The sequence below is a fragment of the Oratosquilla oratoria genome, chromosome 2, assembly GCF_046742065.1.
Source record: "Oratosquilla oratoria isolate Oo_2021 chromosome 2, ASM4674206v1, whole genome shotgun sequence".
Classification (NCBI taxonomy): Eukaryota; Metazoa; Arthropoda; class Malacostraca; order Stomatopoda; family Squillidae; genus Oratosquilla; species Oratosquilla oratoria.
In genome coordinates, this window is record NC_134778.1 from 35,949,515 (window position 1) to 35,972,466 (window position 22,952).

The 22,952-nt window shown below is 35.3% G+C and overlaps 1 protein-coding gene across 8 annotated transcripts in view; it reads left to right on the plus strand.

The window, feature by feature from the left end:
• LOC143038238 (uncharacterized) overlaps positions 1 to 22,952 on the plus strand; it is a 204,317-nt gene that overhangs the window by 15,155 nt on the left and 166,210 nt on the right. Inside the window, exon 1 of one of the 8 annotated variants that reach the window (XM_076207289.1) lies at positions 21,407 to 21,561. The exons of the other annotated variants lie outside the window; for them this stretch is intronic. Coding sequence (XP_076063404.1) covers positions 21,547 to 21,561 — 15 coding nt within the window. The 5' untranslated portion in view covers positions 21,407 to 21,546. Of the gene's footprint in view, positions 1 to 21,406; positions 21,562 to 22,952 lie in introns of those variants that run through there. 8 annotated transcript variants of the gene reach the window in all.

Consider the following 22,952-nt stretch of genomic DNA (forward strand, 5'->3'; position numbering starts at 1 on the left):
ATCTTGCACAGTTTTTATGAATGTATTAAAGTTACAATCTGGATTATCACTCCCAGCAGATTATTCCAGTTAATTTCAGCCAATGAGTAATTTAAAACACTCAATTTTTTTTATACCAGCTTCTTCTTCTTCTTCTTCTTCTTCTTCTTCTTCTTCTTCTTCTTCTTCTTCTTCTTCTTCTTCTTCTTCTTCTTCTTCTTCTTCTTCTTCTTCTTCTTCTTCTTCTTCTTCTTCTTCTTCTTCTTTTCTTCTTTTCTTCTTTTCTTCTTCTCTTCTTTTCTTCTTCTCTTCTTTTCTTCTTCTCTTCTTTTCTTCTTCTCTTTTCTTCTTCTCTTCTTCTCTTCTTTTCTTCTTTTCTTCTTTTCTTCTTTTCTTCTTCTCTTCTTTTCTTCTTCTTCTTCTCTTCTTCTTCTCTTCTTCTTCTTCTTCTCTTCTTTTCTTCTTCTCTTCTTTTCTTCTTCTCTTCTTTTCTTCTTCTCTTCTTTTCTTCTTCTCTTCTTTTCTTCTTCTCTTCTTTTCTTCTCTTCTCCTCTTCTTCTCATCTTTTCTTCTCTTTTTCTCTTCCTCTCTTCTTCTCCTCTTCTCTTCTATTCTTTTCTTTTCTTTTCTTCTTCTATTCTTTTCTTCTTCTCTTCTTCTCTTCCTCTCTTCTTATCTTTTACTCTTCGTGTCTTCTTCTCTTCCTCTCTCCTTCTCTTCTTATTTCTTCTTTTCTTCTCCTGTTATTCTCTTCATCTCTTCCTTTCTTCTCCTCTTCTTCTCTTCTTTTCTTCTCTTCTCATCTTCTCTTCTTTTCTTCTTTTCTTCTTCTCTTTTTTTTCTCTTCTTCTCTTATTTTCTTCTTTTCTTCTTCTTCTTTTCTTCTTCTTCTTTTCTTCTTCTTCTTTTCTTCTTCTTCTTTTCTTCTTCTTCTTTTCTTCTTCTTCTTCTTCTTCTTTTCTTTTCTTCATCTTTTCTTCTTCTTCTTTTTCTTCTTCTTCTTCTTTTCTTCTTCTTCTTTTCTTCTTCTTCTTTTCTTCTTCTTCTTTTCTTCTTTTCTTCTTCTTCTTTTCTTCTTCTTTTCTTCTTCTTCTTTTCTTCTTCTTCTTCTTCTTCTTCTTTTCTTCTTCTTCTTTTCTTCTTCTTCTTTTCTTCTTCTTCTTTTCTTCTTCTTTTCTTCTTTTCTTCTTTTCTTCTTTTCTTCTTCTTCTTTTCTTCTTCTTTTCTTCTTCTTTTCTTCTTTTTCTTCTTCTTTTCTTCTTCTTCTTTTCTTCTTCTTCTTTTCTTCTTCTTCTTTTCTTCTTCTTCTTTTCTTCTTCTTCTTTTCTTCTTCTTTTCTTCTTCTTCTTTTCTTTTTCTTTTTTCTTCTTCTTCTTTTCTTCTTCTTCTTCTTTTCTTCTTCTTTTCTTCTTTTCTTCTTCTTTTCTTCTTCTTTTCTTCTTCTTCTTTTCTTCTTCTTCTTTTCTTCTTCTTCTTCTTTTCTTCTTCTTCTTTTCTTCTTCTTTTCTTCTTCTTTTCTTCTTTTCTTCTTCTTCTTTTCTTCTTCTTCTTTTCTTCTTCTTCTTCTTTTCTTCTTCTTTTCTTCTTCTTCTTCTCTTCTTCTTCTTCTCTTCTTCTTCTTCTTCTCTTCTTCTTCTTCTCTTCTCTTCTTCTTCTTTTCTCATTCTTCTCTTCTCTTTCTTCTTTCTTCTCTTCTTTTCTTCTTTTCTTCTTCTTTTTCTTTTCTTCTTCTTTTCTTCTTCTTTTCTTCTTCTTTTCTTCTTCTTTTTCTTCTTCTTTTTCTTCTTCTTTTCTTCTTCTTTTCTTTTCTTCTTCTTTTCTTCTTCTTTTCTTCTTCTTTTCTTCTTCTTTTTCTTCTTTTTCTTCTTTTTCTTCTTTTCTTTTCTTCTTTTTCTTTTTCTCTTTTTCTTCTTCTTTTCTTCTTTTTCTTCTTTTCTTCTTTTCTTCTTCTTTTCTTTTCTTCTTCTTTTCTTCTTCTTTTCTTCTTCTTTTCTTCTTTTCTTCTTTTCTTCTTTTCTTCTTCTTTTCTTCTTCTTTTCTTCTTCTTTTCTTCTTTTCTTCTTCTTTTCTTCTTCTTCTTTTCTTCTTCTTCTTTTCTTCTTCTTTTCTTCTTCTTTTCTTCTTTTTCTTCTTCTTTCTTTTCTTCTTTTTCTTCTTCTTTTCTTCTTCTTTTCTTCTTCTTTCTTCTTCTTCTTTTCTTCTTTTCTTCTTCTTCTTCTTCTTTTCTTCTTCTTCTTTTCTTCTTCTTCTTTTCTTCTTCTTTTCTTCTTCTTCTTTTCTTCTTCTTTTCTTCTTCTTTTCTTCTTTTCTTCTTCTTCTTTTCTTCTTCTTCTTTTCTTCTTTTCTTCTTTTCTTCTTTTCTTCTTCTTCTTTTCTTCTTCTTCTTTTCTTCTTCTTTTCTTCTTCTTCTTTTCTTCTTCTTCTTTTCTTCTTCTTTTCTTCTTCTTTTCTTCTTCTTTTCTTCTTCTTCTTTTCTTCTTCTTTTCTTCTTCTTCTTTTCTTCTTCTTTTCTTCTTCTTTTCTTCTTCTTCTTTTCTTCTTCTTTTCTTCTTCTTCTTTTCTTCTTCTTCTTTTCTTCTTCTTCTTTTCTTCTTTTCTTCTTTTCTTCTTTTCTTCTTCTTCTTTTCTTCTTCTTCTTTTCTTCTTCTTCTTTTCTTCTTCTTTTCTTCTTCTTCTTTTCTTCTTCTTCTTTTCTTCTTCTTTTCTTCTTCTTTTCTTCTTCTTCTTTTCTTCTTCTTCTTTTCTTCTTCTTTTCTTCTTCTTTTCTTCTTCTTTTATTCTTCTTCTTTTCTTCTTCTTCTTTTCTTCTTCTTTTCTTCTTCTTCTTTTCTTCTTCTTTTCTTCTTCTTTTCTTCTTCTTCTTCTTTTCTTCTTCTTTTCTTCTTCTTTTCTTCTTCTTCTTTTCTTCTTCTTTTCTTCTTCTTTTCTTCTTCTTCTTTTCTTCTTCTTCTTTTCTTCTTCTTCTTTTCTTCTTCTTCTTTTCTTCTTCTTCTTTTCTTCTTCTTCTTTTCTTCTTCTTCTTTTCTTCTTCTTCTTTTCTTCTTCTTCTTCTTCTTCTTCTTCTTCTTCTTCTTCTTTTCTTCTTCTTCTTTTCTTCTTCTTTTCTTCTTCTTCTTCTTCTTTTCTTCTTCTTCTTTTCTTCTTCTTCTTTTCTTCTTCTTCTTTTCTTCTTCTTCTTTTCTTCTTCTTCTTTTCTTCTTCTTTTCTTCTTCTTCTTTTCTTCTTCTTCTTTTTGTTGTTGTTGTTGTTCTTCTTCTTCTTTTCTTCTTCTTCTTTTCTTCTTCTTCTTTTCTTCTTCTTCTTTTCTTCTTCTTCTTTTCTTCTTCTTCTTTTCTTCTTCTTCTTTTCTTCTTCTTCTTTTCTTCTTCTTCTTTTCTTCTTCTTCTTTTCTTCTTCTTTTCTTCTTCTTCTTTTCTTCTTCTTCTTTTCTTCTTCTTCTTTTCTTCTTCTTCTTTTCTTCTTCTTCTTTTCTTCTTCTTTTTCTTCTTCTTCTTTTCTTCTTCTTCTTTTCTTCTTCTTCTTTTCTTCTTCTTCTTTTCTTCTTCTTCTTTTCTTCTTCTTCTTTTCTTCTTCTTCTTTTCTTCTTCTTCTTTTCTTCTTCTTTTCTTCTTCTTCTTTTCTTCTTCTTTTCTTCTTCTTCTTTTCTTCTTCTTCTTTTCTTCTTCTTCTTTTCTTCTTCTTCTTTTCTTCTTCTTCTTTTCTTCTTCTTCTTTTCTTCTTCTTCTTTTCTTCTTCTTCTTTTCTTCTTCTTCTTTTCTTCTTCTTCTTTTCTTCTTCTTCTTTTCTTCTTCTTCTTTTCTTCTTCTTCTTTTCTTCTTCTTCTTTTCTTCTTCTTCTTTTCTTCTTCTTTTCTTCTTCTTTTCTTCTTCTTTTCTTCTTCTTCTTTTCTTCTTCTTCTTTTCTTCTTCTTCTTTTCTTCTTCTTTTCTTCTTCTTCTTTTCTTCTTCTTCTTTTCTTCTTCTTCTTTTCTTCTTCTTCTTTTCTTCTTCTTTTCTTTTTTCTTCTTCTTCTTTTCTTCTTCTTCTTTTCTTCCTCTTCTTTTCTTCTTCTTCTTTTCTTCTTCTTCTTTTCTTCTTCTTCTTCTTCTTCTTCTTCTTCTTTTCTTCTTTTCTTCTTTTCTTCTTTTCTTCTTTTCTTCTTTTCTTCTTCTTCTTTTCTTCTTCTTCTTTTCTTCTTCTTCTTTTCTTCTTCTTCTTTTCTTCTTCTTCTTTTCTTCTTCTTCTTTTCTTCTTCTTCTTTTCTTCTTCTTCTTTTCTTCTTCTTCTTTTCTTCTTCTTCTTTTCTTCTTCTTCTTTTCTTCTTCTTCTTTTCTTCTTCTTCTTTTCTTCTTCTTCTTTTCTTCTTCTTCTTTTCTTCTTCTTCTTTTCTTCTTCTTCTTTTCTTCTTCTTCTTTTCTTCTTCTTCTTTTCTTCTTCTTCTTTTCTTCTTCTTCTTTTCTTCTTCTTCTTTTCTTCTTTTTCTTTTCTTCTTTTCTTCTTTTTCTTTTCTTCTTTTCTTCTTCTTTTCTTCTTCTTCTTTTCTTCTTCTTCTTTTCCTCTTCTTCTTTTCTTCTTCTTCTTTTCTTCTTCTTCTTTTCTTCTTCTTCTTTTCTTCTTCTTTTCTTCTTTTCTTCTTTTCTTCTTCTTCTTTTCTTCTTCTTCTTCTTTTCTTCTTCTTCTTCTTTTCTTCTTCTTCTTCTTTTCTTCTTCTTCTTTTCTTCTTCTTCTTCTTTTCTTCTTCTTCTTCTTTTCTTCTTCTTCTTCTTTTCTTCTTCTTCTTTTCTTCTTCTTTTCTTCTTCTTCTTCTTCTTCTTTTCTTCTTCTTCTTTTCTTCTTCTTTTCTTCTTCTTCTTTTCTTCTTCTTCTTTTCTTCTTCTTTTCTTCTTCTTCTTTTCTTCTTCTTCTTTTCTTCTTCTTTTCTTCTTCTTCTTTTCTTCTTCTGAGATATTTTATTTTGTCGGACAATCCATCTAGATCCAACAGACACAATGTTATGATCAGACATACAGGTAGGACACACTTCAACATTAGTTATATTGTCTTCAGTATTAGTCCATAGCAAATCCAAGACATTCTATTCTTGGGTTGGTGTTTTTATCAATTGTGACAAATAAAAGCTGTTTGCCAGATCACATCATGTTTTTACTTGAGTCTTGTTATTTGTCACAGAAACTAAGCCAGGATCATATAGTTCCCATTTTACACCAGGGAAATTAAAATCACCAGTAATAACTATTTCAGATAGGGGTGTTGGTGAACTGTTAAGTTTTTCACTAATAATTCCACACAATTCAGCAAATTCATGATCCCTAGTATCAGGGGGGGGGGGGGGTGATAGGTTACTATCAGTGTCATTAATCTGCTTCAGGCTAACCATCGATGCTTCACATATGCTATTAGAAAAACTTAAAAGCATTTCATAGTCTATGTTATCATGAAGGAAGAGACATACTCCCCCATGTGACCTATTAATCCTATCAGCTCTTGTGGTAATAAACCCTTTAATGTGGATTTCTTCATCAATGATATTTTCTCTCAGATGGGTTTCAGTGACAGCTATAAATGCAATTCTTTCATCTGCAAGTTCCTTCAAGAAATACACTTTGCTTTTGTCTGGTCCATTTTTCTTTAATAGTCCTTGAGTATTCAGGTAGATAAAGTTCAAGTATTCATTACTGCCTAACTCACTTGTTGATTCCCTGCTAAATTTTTCGTGTGATGAGGGATGAATTGAATTGGCACCCCATAATTCATCTGTCTCATTAGGTTTTGCACAATTTGTTGTATAATTTGATTTTGCACAGTGATCTGTTGTTTCAGTCAATGTTGACATGAGTTCTTTCACTATCTCTAAAAAAAGATCAGATTCTTTGTTATTGGAATCATTATTAGAGTCCTTGTGTATAGAAATTTTGTTTTTGTGTTCATAGCTCTGCTGATTGTCCAGTTGGCTGAATCTATGCATACTATTCCTATCTGTTCCTTTAGGATGGTAAAATTTACATATTTTTCTCTCGCACCTTTTATTTTCTAAAGCATATTTACACAGATTGGGGTGGTAAAAATCGCAATACGTTTTTTCATACCAACATTTCATATGTTTAAAGCATAGTTTTGGGTGACCAAACTTGCAGCCATCCCCTTTTTTGCCATGTTTGCACCATTTCTGCAAGTAGAACTTGCATATTCTAGTTTTATTGGGGTCTGTATTACACTTTACTCCATCATGATTGGCACTGTTTTAGTTATTATTTTGAGTATTTGCAGCATCCTCTATAATAACTCTCCTACTGTTTTTATTGTCCTTTGGAGATCTATCTAGGGATTTCTCATCAGATTTTTGTTTAGGAGCCTGTGGGGTTACAGTTTGACTTAACCCATCATTCATCATTGAGTCTTTTTGTTTCTCTACTACTGCAAATATCTCGCCAGCCATTTTACCATATTCATTAAATTTATTTTGTACACACAACTGGCATGTGAACTTCTTGGAATATTTTTCAAACAGTATGATTTGACACACTGGCAGCTTTGTGCAATGCTAGTGAATCCATGAATTACAATTATCACACTGGAAAACATTGTCATTTATAGTAATACAACACTGCACACTGTCAGGCCATACTTTTGGATTGATAGAACTGTGAGGTAATATTATGTTCTTGAATAGAATAATTTGATAGAATAGTGTTCACTGTTAAGCTTCGTAATACTATGTTCTTGAATAAAAACTATAATTCTAGAATAAAAAGTATAAAGCAGTCTAAAAAGAAGTCTTCTAAAACTTTTATAAAAACTTGATATTTGATATTTCGTTTTGCTATACAACCACTCCTCATTTAACAACGACAATTGGGACCAACGCGCCGTCGTTAACCGAATTGGTCGTTAAGCGAAAGTGTATACATATACGTACATGTACTGTATGTACAATGTCCAGCAATACATGTATCTCTATTTTCGTGTATTTTCCCTCTTTTATACAGTACATTAAAGCTTTATTTACTGTTTATTTACGGTGGTTAGGTTCCTAAAATTACCGTATATGACCAAATCCGCGTATGCTGACATTCCATATTGAATACCGGGGTATTTTTTAGTTTTGACCATGGGCGCAATATAGCAATAGAAAATTAATTATTAATTTTGTAAATTAAAATGTATCAACGTAATATGCAATTTTGTGGGCGGAAATGAAAGTAAAAAATACCTTGCTACAAGAAAATATGCTAATGAATGAAGTCGGTAGCATAGGCTCGGAACGCCATCTTGTCGTCTGCCAACGTCTCTCACGACGATGACAACGAGGATGAGCCGGATGACATTTAATTTGCAGGTAATGATTTATTAAACACAGGTCAGGTTAGTTTAGTTTAGGTTAGACGAATTAATTTATCATCCTTTCATTTCTTCGACATCGGCATCTATCATAACAAACATGGTGTACCATTCGTCCGACATGACTTCGTTACTTACGAAATCTGTTTTAGCATTTTTTTTTTTTATTTCCGCTCGCAAAATTGCATATTACGTTGATACATTATAATTTACAAAATTAATAATTAATTTTCTATTGCTATATTGCGCCCATGGTCGAAACTAAAAATTTACCACTACCGGTATACACTGAACCCCAGGTAGTTTTTGCAGCTTGCAGGATGGTAATGTAGACCTAAGCTTCAGAACACTTTACCTCACAGCTAATATCCACTGTACAAGTTCATTTATAACATCATACAAGTTTGCCTCAGCCAACTTAATTATCGTACACGACGTCGTAACTTCGGGAGATTTACGTTAAACGACGTCATAAAGCCCGTCGTTACTCCGAGTTGTCGTTAACCGAGTAGGTCGTTAAACGAGGAGTGGGTGTACTAGGAAGTATAACTTAAATACAGTTGAATTACTTTATGTAGTCAACAACTGAAGGGTGTCCCATCCCATGAAAGGTCTGGGTCCTTCCTGGTTGGGCTCTGTCATTTCAGAAATTTTTTCCAATACCATATTATTTTTTCAGAAGTGCACACCTTCGGAATATAGCATTAGAAATCTTGATTTTGTGAATTATGATACATCAACATAATAAGTGTTTCTCTTGGCAGAAATCAATAACAGAAAACATTGCTAAAAGCAATACACAAATGAACAAAGTCGCATCAATTCCTTTAAATGCCATCTTTGTTTTGATAGATTTGGAGGTCGTAGATGACGATGATCCTGATGACCTTTAGAATTACAGGTACTGCATTACTACATGCAGATTAAGTTAGGTAGGTTAGGTTAAAATAGACAAATTTATCATACTTTAATTTCTTCGACCTCTGCATCTACTAAAACAAAGATGGCATTTCAAGTACTGTAGTTAAAGCGGCTATGTTTATTTGTGTTTCGCTTTTAGCAACTTTTTCCGTTAGTGATTTCCATTAAGAAAAATGTATATTACATTGATATATTATAACTTACAAAATTATTATTTATTTTTCTATTGTTATATTGCATAGGTGTGCACTTCTAAAAATTTATGAAAGACGAATTGATCACACTTAAATTTTTTGATCTCTGTATTAATCAAAATGGGTCACCATAAATGCCTGGTTTACCTGGTAAAATGGGTGGTAAAACAGGTGGTACTCTTTGTAGCTATTTATCATGTATTATGCCTTTAATACTCTTATTGTTGTTTCTGATTGATACATATGTATTTAATTTATAAAAAAAAAAATTAACTTATAAAGACGTAGTAAACATAATTGTAATTGATTGCTTACTTCACAGCTATGCAAAAATCTTGGTCCATTGGGGGTAGATTGGGTGTTTCTTGAGGGGACCCAATGTACCTATTTATGATGTTAGTATCAAATTTATTATGGCTGATATACTTTTATTGTTGTTTCTGATTGACAAATATGTACTGACTATAAAATTTTCAACTTATGAATATGTAGTAAAAAAAAAAAAAAATTGTGGTTGATTGCGATATTTCAGTTTGTAGCACTTTTCACTTGTTTTGGGTAGCCACATCAGTTTGTACAAAGGAGCTGTGTGCAAAAGTAGTGAATCCAGTCATTGCACTCATTACACAAATGGTATGCTCCATATCATTGACCTTTTTGCATGCTGCACAAACATTCTTTGTTTGGTGAGGGTAGTGGCCATTTTGATCCTCCTTGTTTTGTTTACCTTGGGGATCACTGTATTAGACCTCAATTTCTCCTTAATAATCACAAGGTTCCCTTTACTTTCATTGTTCTGTGACTTCTTCACCACATTAGATGATTATGTATGACAATTTGATGGGGAATTTTGGAAAACTAGTTGTATTAACATATGAAACAGAGCTCGAGTGGTGCACATTCATTCACTACACTGTCTACTCTTGCAAATCGCCAACTCAGCCTCATTGCACAAATGGTATGGTCCATATCATTGACCATTTTGCATGCTGCACAAACATTCTTTGTTTGGTGAGGGCAGTGGCCATTTTGATCTTCCTCGTTTTGTTTACCTTGGGGATCACTGTATTAGACCTCTATTTCTCCTTAATAATCACAAGATTCCATTTAATTTCATTGTTCTGTGACTTCTTCACCACATTAGATGATTATGTGTGACAATTTGATGGGGAATTTTGGAAAACTAGTTGTATTAACATATGAAACAGAGCTCGAGTGGTGCACATTCATTCACTACACTGTCTACTCTTGCAAATTGCCAACTCAGCCAATTTGGCCTGGTTTTTTATTGACTTGGTCAGCCATTTAGTCTATGTAATGGATTGATAAACTATTTTTGTTTATTTTCTGAGGATTCCATGTCAGTCAATGAAGAAGAATAACTCGTGAACTAACATGACATTGATGTATCCAGCATGTCCACATTACAATTAAGTGCACCCAAGTTTTTCTTCTTTTTTTCTTCTTATTCTTATTCTTGTAGACTGCTTATGAATGGTTGTGGCTTTATACTATTCATGCAGGCTTATCTTATATGATATAATCTGTCTCACATGTGATGCATTTGATAACTTTATTTAATGAACTACTATTCCATCTGTGAAATGTACATAACAAGCTATAATTAATTTGTATTCACTGTCTTTCCTCATAAAGTACCACCCAAAGGACTGAAAAACATAATTGTTAGAAAGTGCAAATCAAACATTTGCAAAAATGTAGCCAAACTGGTCCACTGTCATGTACAAGGCTATGTATTTCAATTTTGTCATAGAGGACATAAGTCCATGGTTCATAAGTTATTTTTCACTGGCATGAAACTTAAGCAGTTTTTAAAAATAGAGATGATTTTAGTTCACCCCATACTTAAAAAGTTCGAGGTGGAACTGGTTAGTAATTGAAGACTGACCAAGTTTGTAATCACAGTAAATGGCTGAGGCAGTTGGTTGACTGAGTTGGCAATAGACTGTGTTGGCCTTACACCATTTCTAAGGGCAGAAGTGCTAATCTGGTACTATTTCAACTTGTTCCACCTGTTTTTCATCAAAGGATAAATTCACAAAAGGGTGCAACAAAGACTTGTTTACCCAGCACTTTGTGTTTTAAGGTTTGACATTTTTCTCTTCTGCATGCAAGAATTTTCACAAATTTATTTTTTGTTCCATTATGAGGTTTTTCTTAATGTAATTGCTTCTAGTAGCAAAGTGATGCAATTAGATGGTAATAAATCCAATGTTTATCACAAAAAAAAGAAACAATTTGAGACCAAAGATTAATACAAATGGTATTTCTTAGGAGATGGATGTTAAAAAAATCCTCTCCCTGACACCCATCTTTAAAACTTGAGCACAAACTTGATTTGCTTCTACCTGAGACTAATAGAAATAATACAAGAAAATGATGGATGGGCAGATTTTGCTTTTCTAGATCTACAAAAAGCATTTGATAAAGTACCACATAAAATGCTATTAAGTAAAATGGAATCAGTAGGTGGTATTAAAGGAAAATTATTGGAATGGATGGAAGATTTCTTGACTGGGAGAAAAATGAAGGTAGTACTTAGAGGCAAATACTTGACCTAGGAAGTAATGATAAGTGGTGTCCTGCAAGGTTCGGTATTGGCTCCGATAATCTTTACCATGTATATAAATGACATGAATGAAGGTGTGGAATGTTATATGAACTTCTTTGCAGATGATATGAAAATACTAAAGAAAGTAAGTACAGAGGAAGATTGTGAATCACTACAGAAAGACATAAAGTCTGGAAATGGAGTCAAAAGTGGGAAGTGAACTTAACATCAAGATCAAAATGTAGTATAATGGAGTTTGTAAAAGTAAAAATAGAATATCGAGGAAATACAAAATTGCTGAGGAAGAAGTAAGAAAAAAGTGAGCTCGAAAAGGGACCTAGGAGTAATAATCAGCAAAAACATGTCACCAGACAACCATATCAACAAAATAGTTGGAGAAACCTTCAATTTACTAAGGTTGATGAAAATAGCTTTTGGCTATTTGGATGAGGAAATAGTAAAGAAAATATTAGTTTTACTGATAAGACCAAGATTGGAGTATGCTGTGACATTATGGACACCTAGTACTAAAAAGAATATAAAGAAATTTAGAAAGAATTCAAAGAGCAATGACAAAGATGGCACCCACACTTCAAACTGACATACAAACAAAGATTGTCCAAATTGGAACAACCCTGGAATAAAGAAGAGAAGAGGAGATCTACTGACTTTTTATAGAATTATGAAAGGAATAGTAGTCCTAGATAGAGATGATTTATTAAATTGGGACAAGATAAAAACAAGAGGACATGAAAAGGAACTCAAAAAGGATAGTTATAGAAGAGATCTTAAAAAGAATAACTTCCCACATAGAGTGGTGGATATCTGGAATAAATTAGATGAGGCATCAATGTGTGCAAATACTATTCAAGAATTTAAGAACAAACTTTATGCTGAAAAATACAAAGATAGGTCACTACGAGCATAGCTCCCTTGCTGTATAATACAACTAGGTAAGTACAAGGGGCTATGATTTTAAAATAACATATTCTAGAACTTGTTTGGAAATATGTTGCTGGTCCTCTAGTCTGAAAATGTCGATTTATGGAATTTCATGCCTGCTAAGGTGTTCACTTGTGGTAATTTAAAGGATTTTAAGTGCAAAATAGTCATTCATCTAGGTGATAAGTTATATAAATATGTGACCTGATTTGATTGACGTATGCCAGTTACAATTCAGAGTGTTTTTGTTGTTGCATTGATTCACCATTCAGCCCTTTGTATCCCAGTATGTTGCAACTATTTTCATATGTAAAGGGGGCTGGTACATCAATAGAGTGCAGCGTTCTTGCCTGGCAGATTTCTTGATGTGTGGGCCCATCAGATAAGAGAACATGGTGTGGCTCATCAGGTAAGAGAACAGGTGGTGTGGCAGCTCTGAGGGAATGACAATTTTCTGATTCCCCTGAGATTGTCTTTCATGTGTGGGAACAGGAAGAAGTCATAAGGGCCAGGTCAGGGCTATAGGTTGGGTGTTGTAACACTTTCATTCCCTTGTTGGCCATCCACGTGGTCACTAGTGGCATGGGGCATTGTCCTGGTAGAACCACCGCTCACCACTGCACCAATGCTGTGGCCTCTTCTTCCTTATCTTCTCCCTGAACCTTTGCCTAATTTTAAGGTAATACTCCTTATTGACATTTTGACCCTCAGGATCCCATTCAATGAGAATGAGCCCCTTAGAGTCAAAGAAAGGAATGACCATGGCCTTCCCTTGCGACCTGCTCACTTTTCCTTCTTGGGCCTGGGGGATGATGTGTACTTCCACTGGGCACTGATGTTTGCTCTCAGGGTCATAGGTGAATGCCCAACTCTCAATACAAGTCACTACCTTATTCAGGAAACCTGAATCAGCTGCTATCATATCAAGAATGTCAGTACAACATGCCATACGAAACTGCCTCTGGTCGTTGGAGAGAATCTCTATCATGAATTTGGCACAAACTGTGGAGCTTCAGGTCTTTGGTCAGAACTGTATCCACTCTGCCAACACTAATACCAACAGCTTCAGATATCATCCTCACAGTTATTTGACGGTCTTGCATCACTAACCTTTGCACTTCCTCAATGTTTTCCTCCTTATGTGCACTGTTCGGTGCTCCAGATCTGGGTTCATCCTCAACTTGTTCATTTCCTTCAGAAAATCTTTTAAACCATATATAGAAACTTGTTTTACTCATCAGTTTATCACCATAGGCCTCCTCTAACATTTCATAAGCTTCTTGTTCGCTTTTCTTAATTTTAACACAAAATTTGATGGCTTAATTTTGCTCCATGTTTCTCTGCATCTTGTCAAGTGTTGACAGACCGGCAAACTGGAACAAACTGGTTCCACAAAGTTCCGCTGCACTCAAACCTAAAAACATAAAAGGGTGCCTATTAGTCATTTTATAGACAACATATATGTGTACTTCACAATGAAGTAGTTTTTTTGATTGAATGATATTTAATGCATCTCCTGAAATTTTCTCATTACTTATTGACCATATCTTGTAATTTATGATAGTCCTTTTAATAATACACTCCTCCCTTGATTTAAGAACGCTCCATATTTGAATTTTCGCTATAACAAACAATTTTTTTTTCCCAAAAATCGAAATACGAACTAAAAATTCGCCATAACGAATAAAATCCTGTTGAAAAAAATTACTGTTTTTAAATCATGAATATTAAAAAGAAAATTATTTTTACATCATAAATATTTAAAAAAAAAATGCCATATGTCCAGGTAAAAAAAAAAAAAAAAAAAAAGTGAAAATAGATACGTACGTTTGTTATGGTTTTCAAAACCACGCCGTGTACTACTCGGTCTACTCACTCGGTCTTGGTTAATCGTGGATTATTAGCATTATTTCAAATGACATTATGCCTCCTTAGCATCCAGGGAGCCCTATTAAGGGCTAGGAAAGCAATATCTCTAGATACTAAGTTGTCTGTGCTAAAGAAAAGTGACGAAGGAATGAGAGTGAAGAACATCGCAAATTTGTTTGGCTTGGCTGCTACAACTGTAGTGACTATTAAGAAAGATAAGGACAAAATCATGAACAGCGCTAAAAGTGTGACACCTATAAGTGCTAAACGAGTTACAAAACACCGACCCTTGATTATGGAGGAGATGGAATGTCTCTTATCTCTGTGGGTAGACGACATGTGCATAATATAATGGGTTTATATGGGAAAAAAGTGCTCAATTTAAATACGATATGCGAACGGTTTTTCAAAAACGTAACTAGTTCGTAAATAGAGGGAGGAGTATATAGTAATATTATTCTATATTTAGCTTTCATTAGCATATGCAAAGTATTTCTATTTATTACTATTCAATCAAACAGTACTTCTTGGTGATGGGTATTTACCACATATTGTAGGTACAATTTTCGTTCAGTAAAGTTACCAATTTTAATGCAATATAAAAGCTCATGGGGTTATGGTCTGCACAGTAAAGTGTTGATTTATTGGATAGATAAGGTTTGTGACATTGATATATTAGGGACTATAGTCAGCGCAACGAGAAGTGACCGCTAAGGCAGGGTTATGAGATTTCCCAGTGTTGCCACATCTCCACAGATAACACGGCCTGCACAGCTCACACTGAATGCAGTGTGAGGGGGGCGGGGCCAGAGAATAGATGTAGTGGCAACGTCGCTCTCTCTTGCTCATATGCCATGTCTATGATTCAAGGAGATGAAACCTTTGTATAGAAAACATTGCTTTGATTTTTACCTCAGTGGTGGTGTGTGACAAAAAATTATAATATAATTATATGTGGCAACATTATAAAAATCTAAAATAAAATTATAAAATAATTATATGTGGCAACACAGGGGGACTCCCAGTGCTCCACCCTAATGGCCATTTCTCAATGCAACAAGTGTAGTGCCATACTCCCTTCCTTCCTCCACAGACATTCCTCTCTTTTGTAATGCCCCTTTCACCCCATCCATCCATCTCATCCTAAGATGTCCCCTCATATTCACTCCTTCCACCTCTGCCTTCCACACTTCTTTTACATATCTCTCTCCACTCATTCTTTCCATGTGTCCAAACCATCCTAATATTCTTTCATCAACCCTATCTCCCAGTTCCCTTTCCACCCCTGTTCTCCTCCTCACCTCCTCATTTCTTACTCTATCTAGCCTAGTAACTCCTATCATACTTCTCAGACATTTCATCTCAAACACATTCAAACTCCTCTCTTCCTCTCTCATGTTCCATGTTTCTGCCCCGTACAATGCTGTTGGCACAATCACTCCTTCATATAACCTCCTCTTAGCATCCATTCCCAGATGTCTATTTCTCATTACACTTTTCAATCCACCAAGGCATTTACTCGCTCCTCTCAATCTACATTCTACTTCCACCCCCACTCCTCCCTTTCCTGCCACATTTGCACCCAAGTATCTAAAACTATCCACTTCCTCCAGTCGTTCACTCTTAATGCTCACTTCCAGCCTGCTGTCACTCTCTCCCCTTGTACATCTCATCACCTTACTTTTACCCACATTTATCTTCAGCTTCCTTCTTTCACACAATCACTCCTTCATATAACCTCCTCTTAGCATCCATTCCCAGATGTCTATTTCTCATTACACTTTTCAGTCCACCAAGGCATTTACTCGCTCCTCTCAATTTACATTCTACTTCCACCCCCACTCCTCCCTTTCCTGCCACATTTGCACCCAAGTATCTAAAACTATCCACTTCCTCCAGTCGTTCACTCTTAATGCTCACTTCCAGCCTGCTGTCACTCTCTCCCCTTGTACATCTCATCACCTTACTTTTACCCACATTTATCTTCAGCTTCCTTCTTTCACACACCTCAAACTCTGTCACTATCTTCCTCAATCCCTCCTCTGATCCTGCTACAAGTGCAGTGTTATCAGCAAACAACAACTGGCTCACCTCCCACTTTCTCCATTTTCTTTAATCATCTCCAACCCCTGACCCACTACCTTTGCATTCACCTCTTGCACCACCCTATCCATGTAAAGATTGAACAGCCAAGGCGACTTAACACATCCCTGACGAAGTCCCACCTTTACCTCAAACCATTCACTCTCTCCATTTCTAATCCTAACACAAGCTCTACTACTCTCGTAAAAACTCTTGACTGCTCTTAACAGCTTTCCTCCTATCCCATATATATTGAGACATTCTGACAGGTTGATGTAAGTGGAGTAGGAAACACAGGAGTCTTAGTCTTGAGTTTATTCCTGACTAGTTTTGCAGGTATGCTTTCATTCCTTTGAAAAAGCATACCTTTGAAACTAGTCAGGAATAAACTCAAGACTAAGACTCCTGTGTTTCCTACTCTGCTTACGTATCCCATTTATCTGCAGTACCTCCCACAGTGCCTTCCTGTCTACCCTGTCATAAGCCTTTTCCAGATCCATAAAAGCCAAAAAAACATCCTTACCTTTTCCTATAGCTTTCTCACATATCTGTCTTACCACAAAAATCTGATCTACACAACCCCTACCTGTCCTAAACCCACATTGTTCCCAACTACACTCAACAAGATGATCCCTCTGAAACTACTACATTCACACTTGTCCCCCTTTCCCTTGTTAAGTGGAACTATACAGGCACTCCTCCAGTCCTCCGGCACTCTACCCTCTCTTAAAAAAACATTAAATAACCTCACCAGCCAGTCCACCATCACTGTACCTCCTTTTTTTTAGACATTCTGCATGGCATCCATCCAGACCAGGTGCCTTACCTGCTCTCATCATCTTAACAGCTGCTTTCACTTCATCCTTCCCTATTTCTCCTTCATTTTCCTCACTCATCACTCTCATTTTCTTAGCGCTTCCCACTGCAACTACCTTTCCCTCCCTATCCTCCTTCACATTTAGCAACTCCCTAAAATACTCTGCCCACCTTCCTCTCACTGCCTTCTCTTCCATTATCATCTCTCCATCTGCACCTTTTACCTTTTCTTCTCTACTTAATTCGCCTCCTTTTTCTCTTTTAATTTCCTTCCAAAACATCTTTTTATTGCTTTCAAAATTTTCTGTCATACTCTTACCCCATTTCACATCTCTCCTCTTTGCTTCCTATATCTTATGCTGAACTTCCCTTCTCTTTACTTTGTACCTCTCATATGATTCCCTTGTCCTAATTTGCAGCCAATCTATGAATGCCTGTTTTTTCTCTTCTACACATTTCTTTGCTTCCTCATCCCACCACTCACTACCCTTCCTTCTATTTCCTCCCGCCCTCCTTGTTCCACACACTATCCTTTACTCCCTCCCACTCCTCTTTCAGCTTTTTCTTATACTCATTCTCCTTTTTTCTCTCAAGCAGTTCACTCTAAGTACCTCCCTACCTTCTGCCCTTTTCCTCTTTCTCCACCTATTCTCCACTCTCATTTTCCTATCTCTTCTCTAACTATCCTTTTTGAGGTCCTTTTCATGTCCTCTTGTTTTTCTTTTATCCCACTTTAATAAGTCTTCTCTGTCAAGGATTTCTATGCCTTTCATGATTCTATAAATGGCCAGTAGATCTCCTCTTTCTCTTCTTTATTCTAGGGTTCGTAGATCCAGTTTGGACAATCTTCATTCGTATGTCAATTTTGAAAGTGTTGGGGCCATCTTTGTCATTGCTGTTTGGATTCTTTCTAATTTCTTTATATTATTTTTTGTGCTGTGTGTCCATAGTATCACAGCATACTCCAATCTTGGTCTTATCAGTGCGACTAATATTTTTCTTTACCATTACATCATCTAAGTAGTTAAAAGCCACCTTTATTGATCTTAGTAAATTGTAGGTTTCTCTATTTGTTTATATGCTTGTATGGTGACATGTCTTTGTTAATAATTACTCCTACATCCTTTTCCGAGCTAACTTTTTTACTTAGTACTACACTTCTCCCTCGATTTAAGAGTGCTCCATATATGAATTTTCGCTATAATGAACAAAAAAATTGTCCCAATAATCAAAACACGAACTAAAAATTCGCCATAATGAATAAAATCCTGTTGAAAAAAATTACTGTATTTTTAAATCATGAATATTAAAAAAGAAAATTATTTTTACATCATGAATATTAAAAAACAACAACTGCCATATGTCCAGGTAAAAAAGTAAATAAAAATAAAAGTGAAAATAGATATTTACGTACTGAGAAAGAACCAACTGCCCAGTTTATTGTTTTCAAAACAACGCCATGTACTGCTTGGTCTACTCACTTGGTCTCAGTTAATAGTGGATTATTAGCATTATTTCAAGTGACATTGTGCCTCCTTAGCGTTATTATCTACGTTGCATATTAACCCCTTCCATACGGTGCCGCACAAGTAGGCGTCATGAGGAGCAAGTGGATTCGCAACGCTGCCATATCGGCGTCTTGATTATATTTATTGTAGTCACCCCTGTGTTTTTACATTCTCCCTAATCTGCTCTTAATCCCATTCTCTGTGGTTTTCAAAATTCACGGGTGAAAGAGAGAACGATCGATATAAGCCGTGACTATATTTTATGATGCGAGTATTATTACGACACGTACGGCTGGCATTGGCTGCTGCCCGCGAGATTTAAGTCCCGTAGTGAAGTGGTTAATATTTTATGTGTATGTAGTAAGCAGAGAACAGTATTCAAGATTATGCATATTTAATATTGTGATGAATTTATAGGGACATGAAATTTGTTTGTAAGAACCTATCTTGCGTAATATAATGGGTTTATATGGGAAAAAGTGCTCGATTTAAGTATATTCGATATACGAACGGTTTTTCAAGAACGTAACTAGTTTGTAAATCGAGGGAGGAGTGTAATTTTATGTTGTCCTGATATATATATATTTTTTGTCTCCCAAACTCTATTATATTACATTTCTTGATGTTGAAGTTCACTTCCCACTTGTGGCTCCATTCCCAGACTTTGTCCAGGTCTCTCTTTAGTGATTCACCATCTTTTTCTGTACTTTCTTTAGTATTGTGTTATCTGCAAAGTTCATATAACATTCTACACCTTCATGTCATATACAGTAGTCCCTCGAATAACGCGGGGGTTAGGTTCCTGAAATTACTGCGTATAACCAAATCCGCGTATGCTGATATTTCATATTAAATACCGGGGTAAATCTTTAGTTTCGACCATGGGAGTAATATAGCAATAGAAAATTAAATATTAATTTTGTAAATTAAAATGTATCACCATAATATGCAATTTTGTGTGCGGAAATGAAAAACAAAAAAGGTGCTAAAACAGATTTTTTAAGTGACGAAGTCGTGTACGACGAATGGTACGCCATGTTTGTTGTGGTAGATGACGACGTCGAAGATATGAAAGGATGATAAATTCGTCTAAGGTAAACTAAACTAACCTAACCTGTGTTTATTAAATCATTAACTGCAAATTAGATGTCAACCGGCTTGTCCTTGTTCTCGTCGTCGTGAGAGACGTTGGCGGGCTTTTCAACCACTCTCTCAGCTTGCAGAGTATACAAATTGATATTTAATTTTCTATTGCTCTATTCCTCCCATGGTTGAAACTAAAGATTTACCGGTTAGGTTAGTTTAGTTTACCTTAGACCAATTTATCATCCTTTCATATCTTCGATGTCGGCATCTGCCATAACAAACATGGCGTACCATTCGTCGTACACGACTTCGTTAGTTAAAAAATCTGTTTTAGCACCTTTTTTGTTTTTCATTTCCGCACACAAAATTACATATTACGGTGATACATTTTAATTTACAAAATTAATATTTAATTTTCTATTGCTATATTACACATGATGCATAGGACATACCACTTCTCAGTTTGCCCAAAATGACAATTTTTTTCTGATAACGTCATACATTTCCTTTCTCGCTTAGCAATTTTTCCAGCCTTTCCTTGAATCTTTGTCTTTGTTGGCTTAGAGGAGTGTATCGGTACCATGTGAAGAACACGTGGAGGATGAACACGACTTCCAGAGCAATTGAGAGACTGAGGAATGGGTCACCGCACAAGTCGCGGGAACAGGTAGAATCAAGCGCACCACTAATGGATTGCAACCAACAAACAACCTTAACTTTACGAGTACATAAATGACCAAAGTGAGACAAAACAGCAATAATGAAATATTGGAAAGTGGAATATAATAATAAAATAAAATGAAATGAATATAAGTAAAATACAAAATATAAACAGTCGTTCCTCAGATAAAGCAATTTATTGTAACGCCCCGGAGGTTGACACGTGACCTCAGGCAGCCACCCACGGCTTTCCCCTCCCCCCACACCTTTGTTTGAGCAGTTCCTAGTGTACATAATGACCGCGTTATATGAGGATCGACTGTATATGGTAAAATAGAAAGCAGTCACCACAAATGTTTGCGATGTTGCCGCGTGTGTGCGTATGTGTGCCCAACTCGGCGTGAATTTTAAAACAATTCTCTACATTTGAGATGGTTTTGAAATAAAATCCGCGTTATTTGAGGGACTACTGTATATACAGGTAAACGTCGACTTACGATGGCATTAGGTTTCGATAGAGCCATCGTAAGACGATCTCATCGTAAGTCGATCCCCACTCTGTTCCGTGGTCACTGTACCTAGCCTACCTGTATATTAACCACCAGAGATACTGAATATAGCCTATTAAACATGTACAGTAGTTTATTTAATTATCTTTATCCTTTTTACCATATTCAAACACTATAATATGTATTTTCAGTACGGTACTTAAATCTCGCGGGCAGCAGCCAATGCCAGCCGTACGACGTGACGTAATAATACTCGCATCATAAAATATAGTCACCGCTTATATCGATCGTTCTCTCTTTCACCCGCGAATTTTGAAAACCACAGAGAATGAATCATTTGAGAGAATGTAAAAACACAGGGGCGACTACAATAAATATAATCAAGACGCCGATATCGCGAATCCACTTGCTCCTCATGACGCTTACGTGTGCGGCACCGTATGGAAGGGGTTAAATTATCATATCGTCGTCGTCATCGTAAAGTCGAACAATCGTAAGTCGCGGCCATCGTAAGTCGACGTTTACCTGTATATAGCAAACATTATCGGAGATGATATTGAACCTTGTGGGACTCCACTTATCATTTATTCTCAGGTCGAGTTTTTATCTCCAAGTACCACCCTCATTTTTCTCCCGTGCAAGAAATCTTCCATCCATTTCAATAACTTTCCTTGTACACCTCCTGTTGTTTCGAGTTTTCTTAATAGCTTTTTGTGTGGTACTTTATCAAATGCCTTTTGTAAATCCAGGAAAGCACAATCTGACCATCCATCCCTTCCTTGCATTATATCTATTAACCCCTTCCATACGGTGCCGCATACGTAGGCATCATGAGGAGCAAGTGGATATGCGAGGCTGCCATATCGGCGTCTTGATTATATTTATTGTAGTCGCCCCTGCGTTTTGACATTCTCTATAAACTGCCCTTAATCACATTCTCTATGGTTTTCAGAATTCACGGGTGAAAGAGAGAACGATTGATATAAGCGGTGACTATATTTTATGATGCGAGTATTATTACGACACGTCGTACTGCTGGCATTGGCTGCTGCCCGCGAGATTTAAGGCCCGTACTGAAGAGGTTAACCTTGAATGAAAACAAATCAAGTTTGTGGCAGATGATCTTCCTTGTCTAAAACCAAATTGTTTTGGATTCAGTATATTGTTTTCTTCCAGATGTTTAGTTCATCTACTTTTGATAACTTTTTCACTTATTTTAGCTATTTTGCTTGTAAGAGAGACCAGTCTTTAGTTTGTTGGGTCTTCCTTTATCTCCCCCTTTATATATTGGCACAATATTTGCATTTTTCCAGTCTTGCAGTACCTTTCCTTCTTTGAGTGAGCAATCTATTATCTTGTGTATTTTGTCCATTAGTTCATCTATACATTCTTTTAATATCCAATTTGCAATTCCGTCCAGGCCATATGATTTTCTGACATCAAGGCTTATTATTTGGTCCCTTATTTCTTTGTGTCACAATTATTAATATCTGTGTGTTCCTATACAGATTTTTTTTTCTCCACACTTTGTATGTATATCAATGTGGTGTGTGTGGAGTATGTTGTGTATGTTTTGAGTTTTGTCTTGCCTTGGTCATTCATTTTTCTTGTTTGCTTAGTGGAGCCAAGTTGTGATGGCCGAGTAATGTAATGGTTGTAGCATTATACAATTATTGTTGTGTATTAAAAAAGAAAGTTGAAGACAAATGTGGGTAAAAGTGAGGCGATGAGATATACAAGGGGTGAAAGTGGCAGCAGACTGGAAGTGAGTATTAAGGGAGAGAGACTGGAGGAAGTGGATAGTTTTAGGTACTTGGGTGCAAATGTGGCAGGAAAGGGAGGAGTGGAGGTATAATGTAGATTGAGAGAAGCGAGTAAATGCCTTGGAGGATTAAAAAGTGTAATGAGAAATAGACATTTGGGAATGGATGCTAAGAGGGGAAGGGGAAGGGGAGCTATGCTCGTGATGTCCCGCCTTTGTATCTTGCAGTGTCTAGTTTGTTTTTAAACTCATGAATGGTTTTTGCGCATACTATTCCATTGTCCAGTTTGTTCCAAGTGTCCAAAACTCTATGAGGAAAACTGTTTTTCTTCAGTTCTCTTCTATAGCTATGTTTTTTTATTTTCTTTCAATGTCCTCTGGTGTTTCTTTTGTCCCAGTTAAGTAAGTTCTCTCTATCGAGTACCTCTGTGCCTTTCATGATTCTGTAGATGGTCAATAGGTCACCTCTCTCTCTTCTTTGCTCCAGTGTTGGTAACTCCAGTTTAGCCAATCTCTCCTCATATGATAGGTTTGCAAGTGCAGGTGCCATTTTTGTAGCTGCTCTTTGGATTCTTTCTATTTTCTTTATATTCTTTTTGGTACTGGGGGACCACAATGTCGCTGCATACTCTAATCTAGGCCTTATCAATGTAACCAATATTTTTTTCATCATGTCTTCGTCCAAGTATGCAAATGCCACTTTTATTGATCTTAGCAAGTTGTAAGTCTCCCCGAC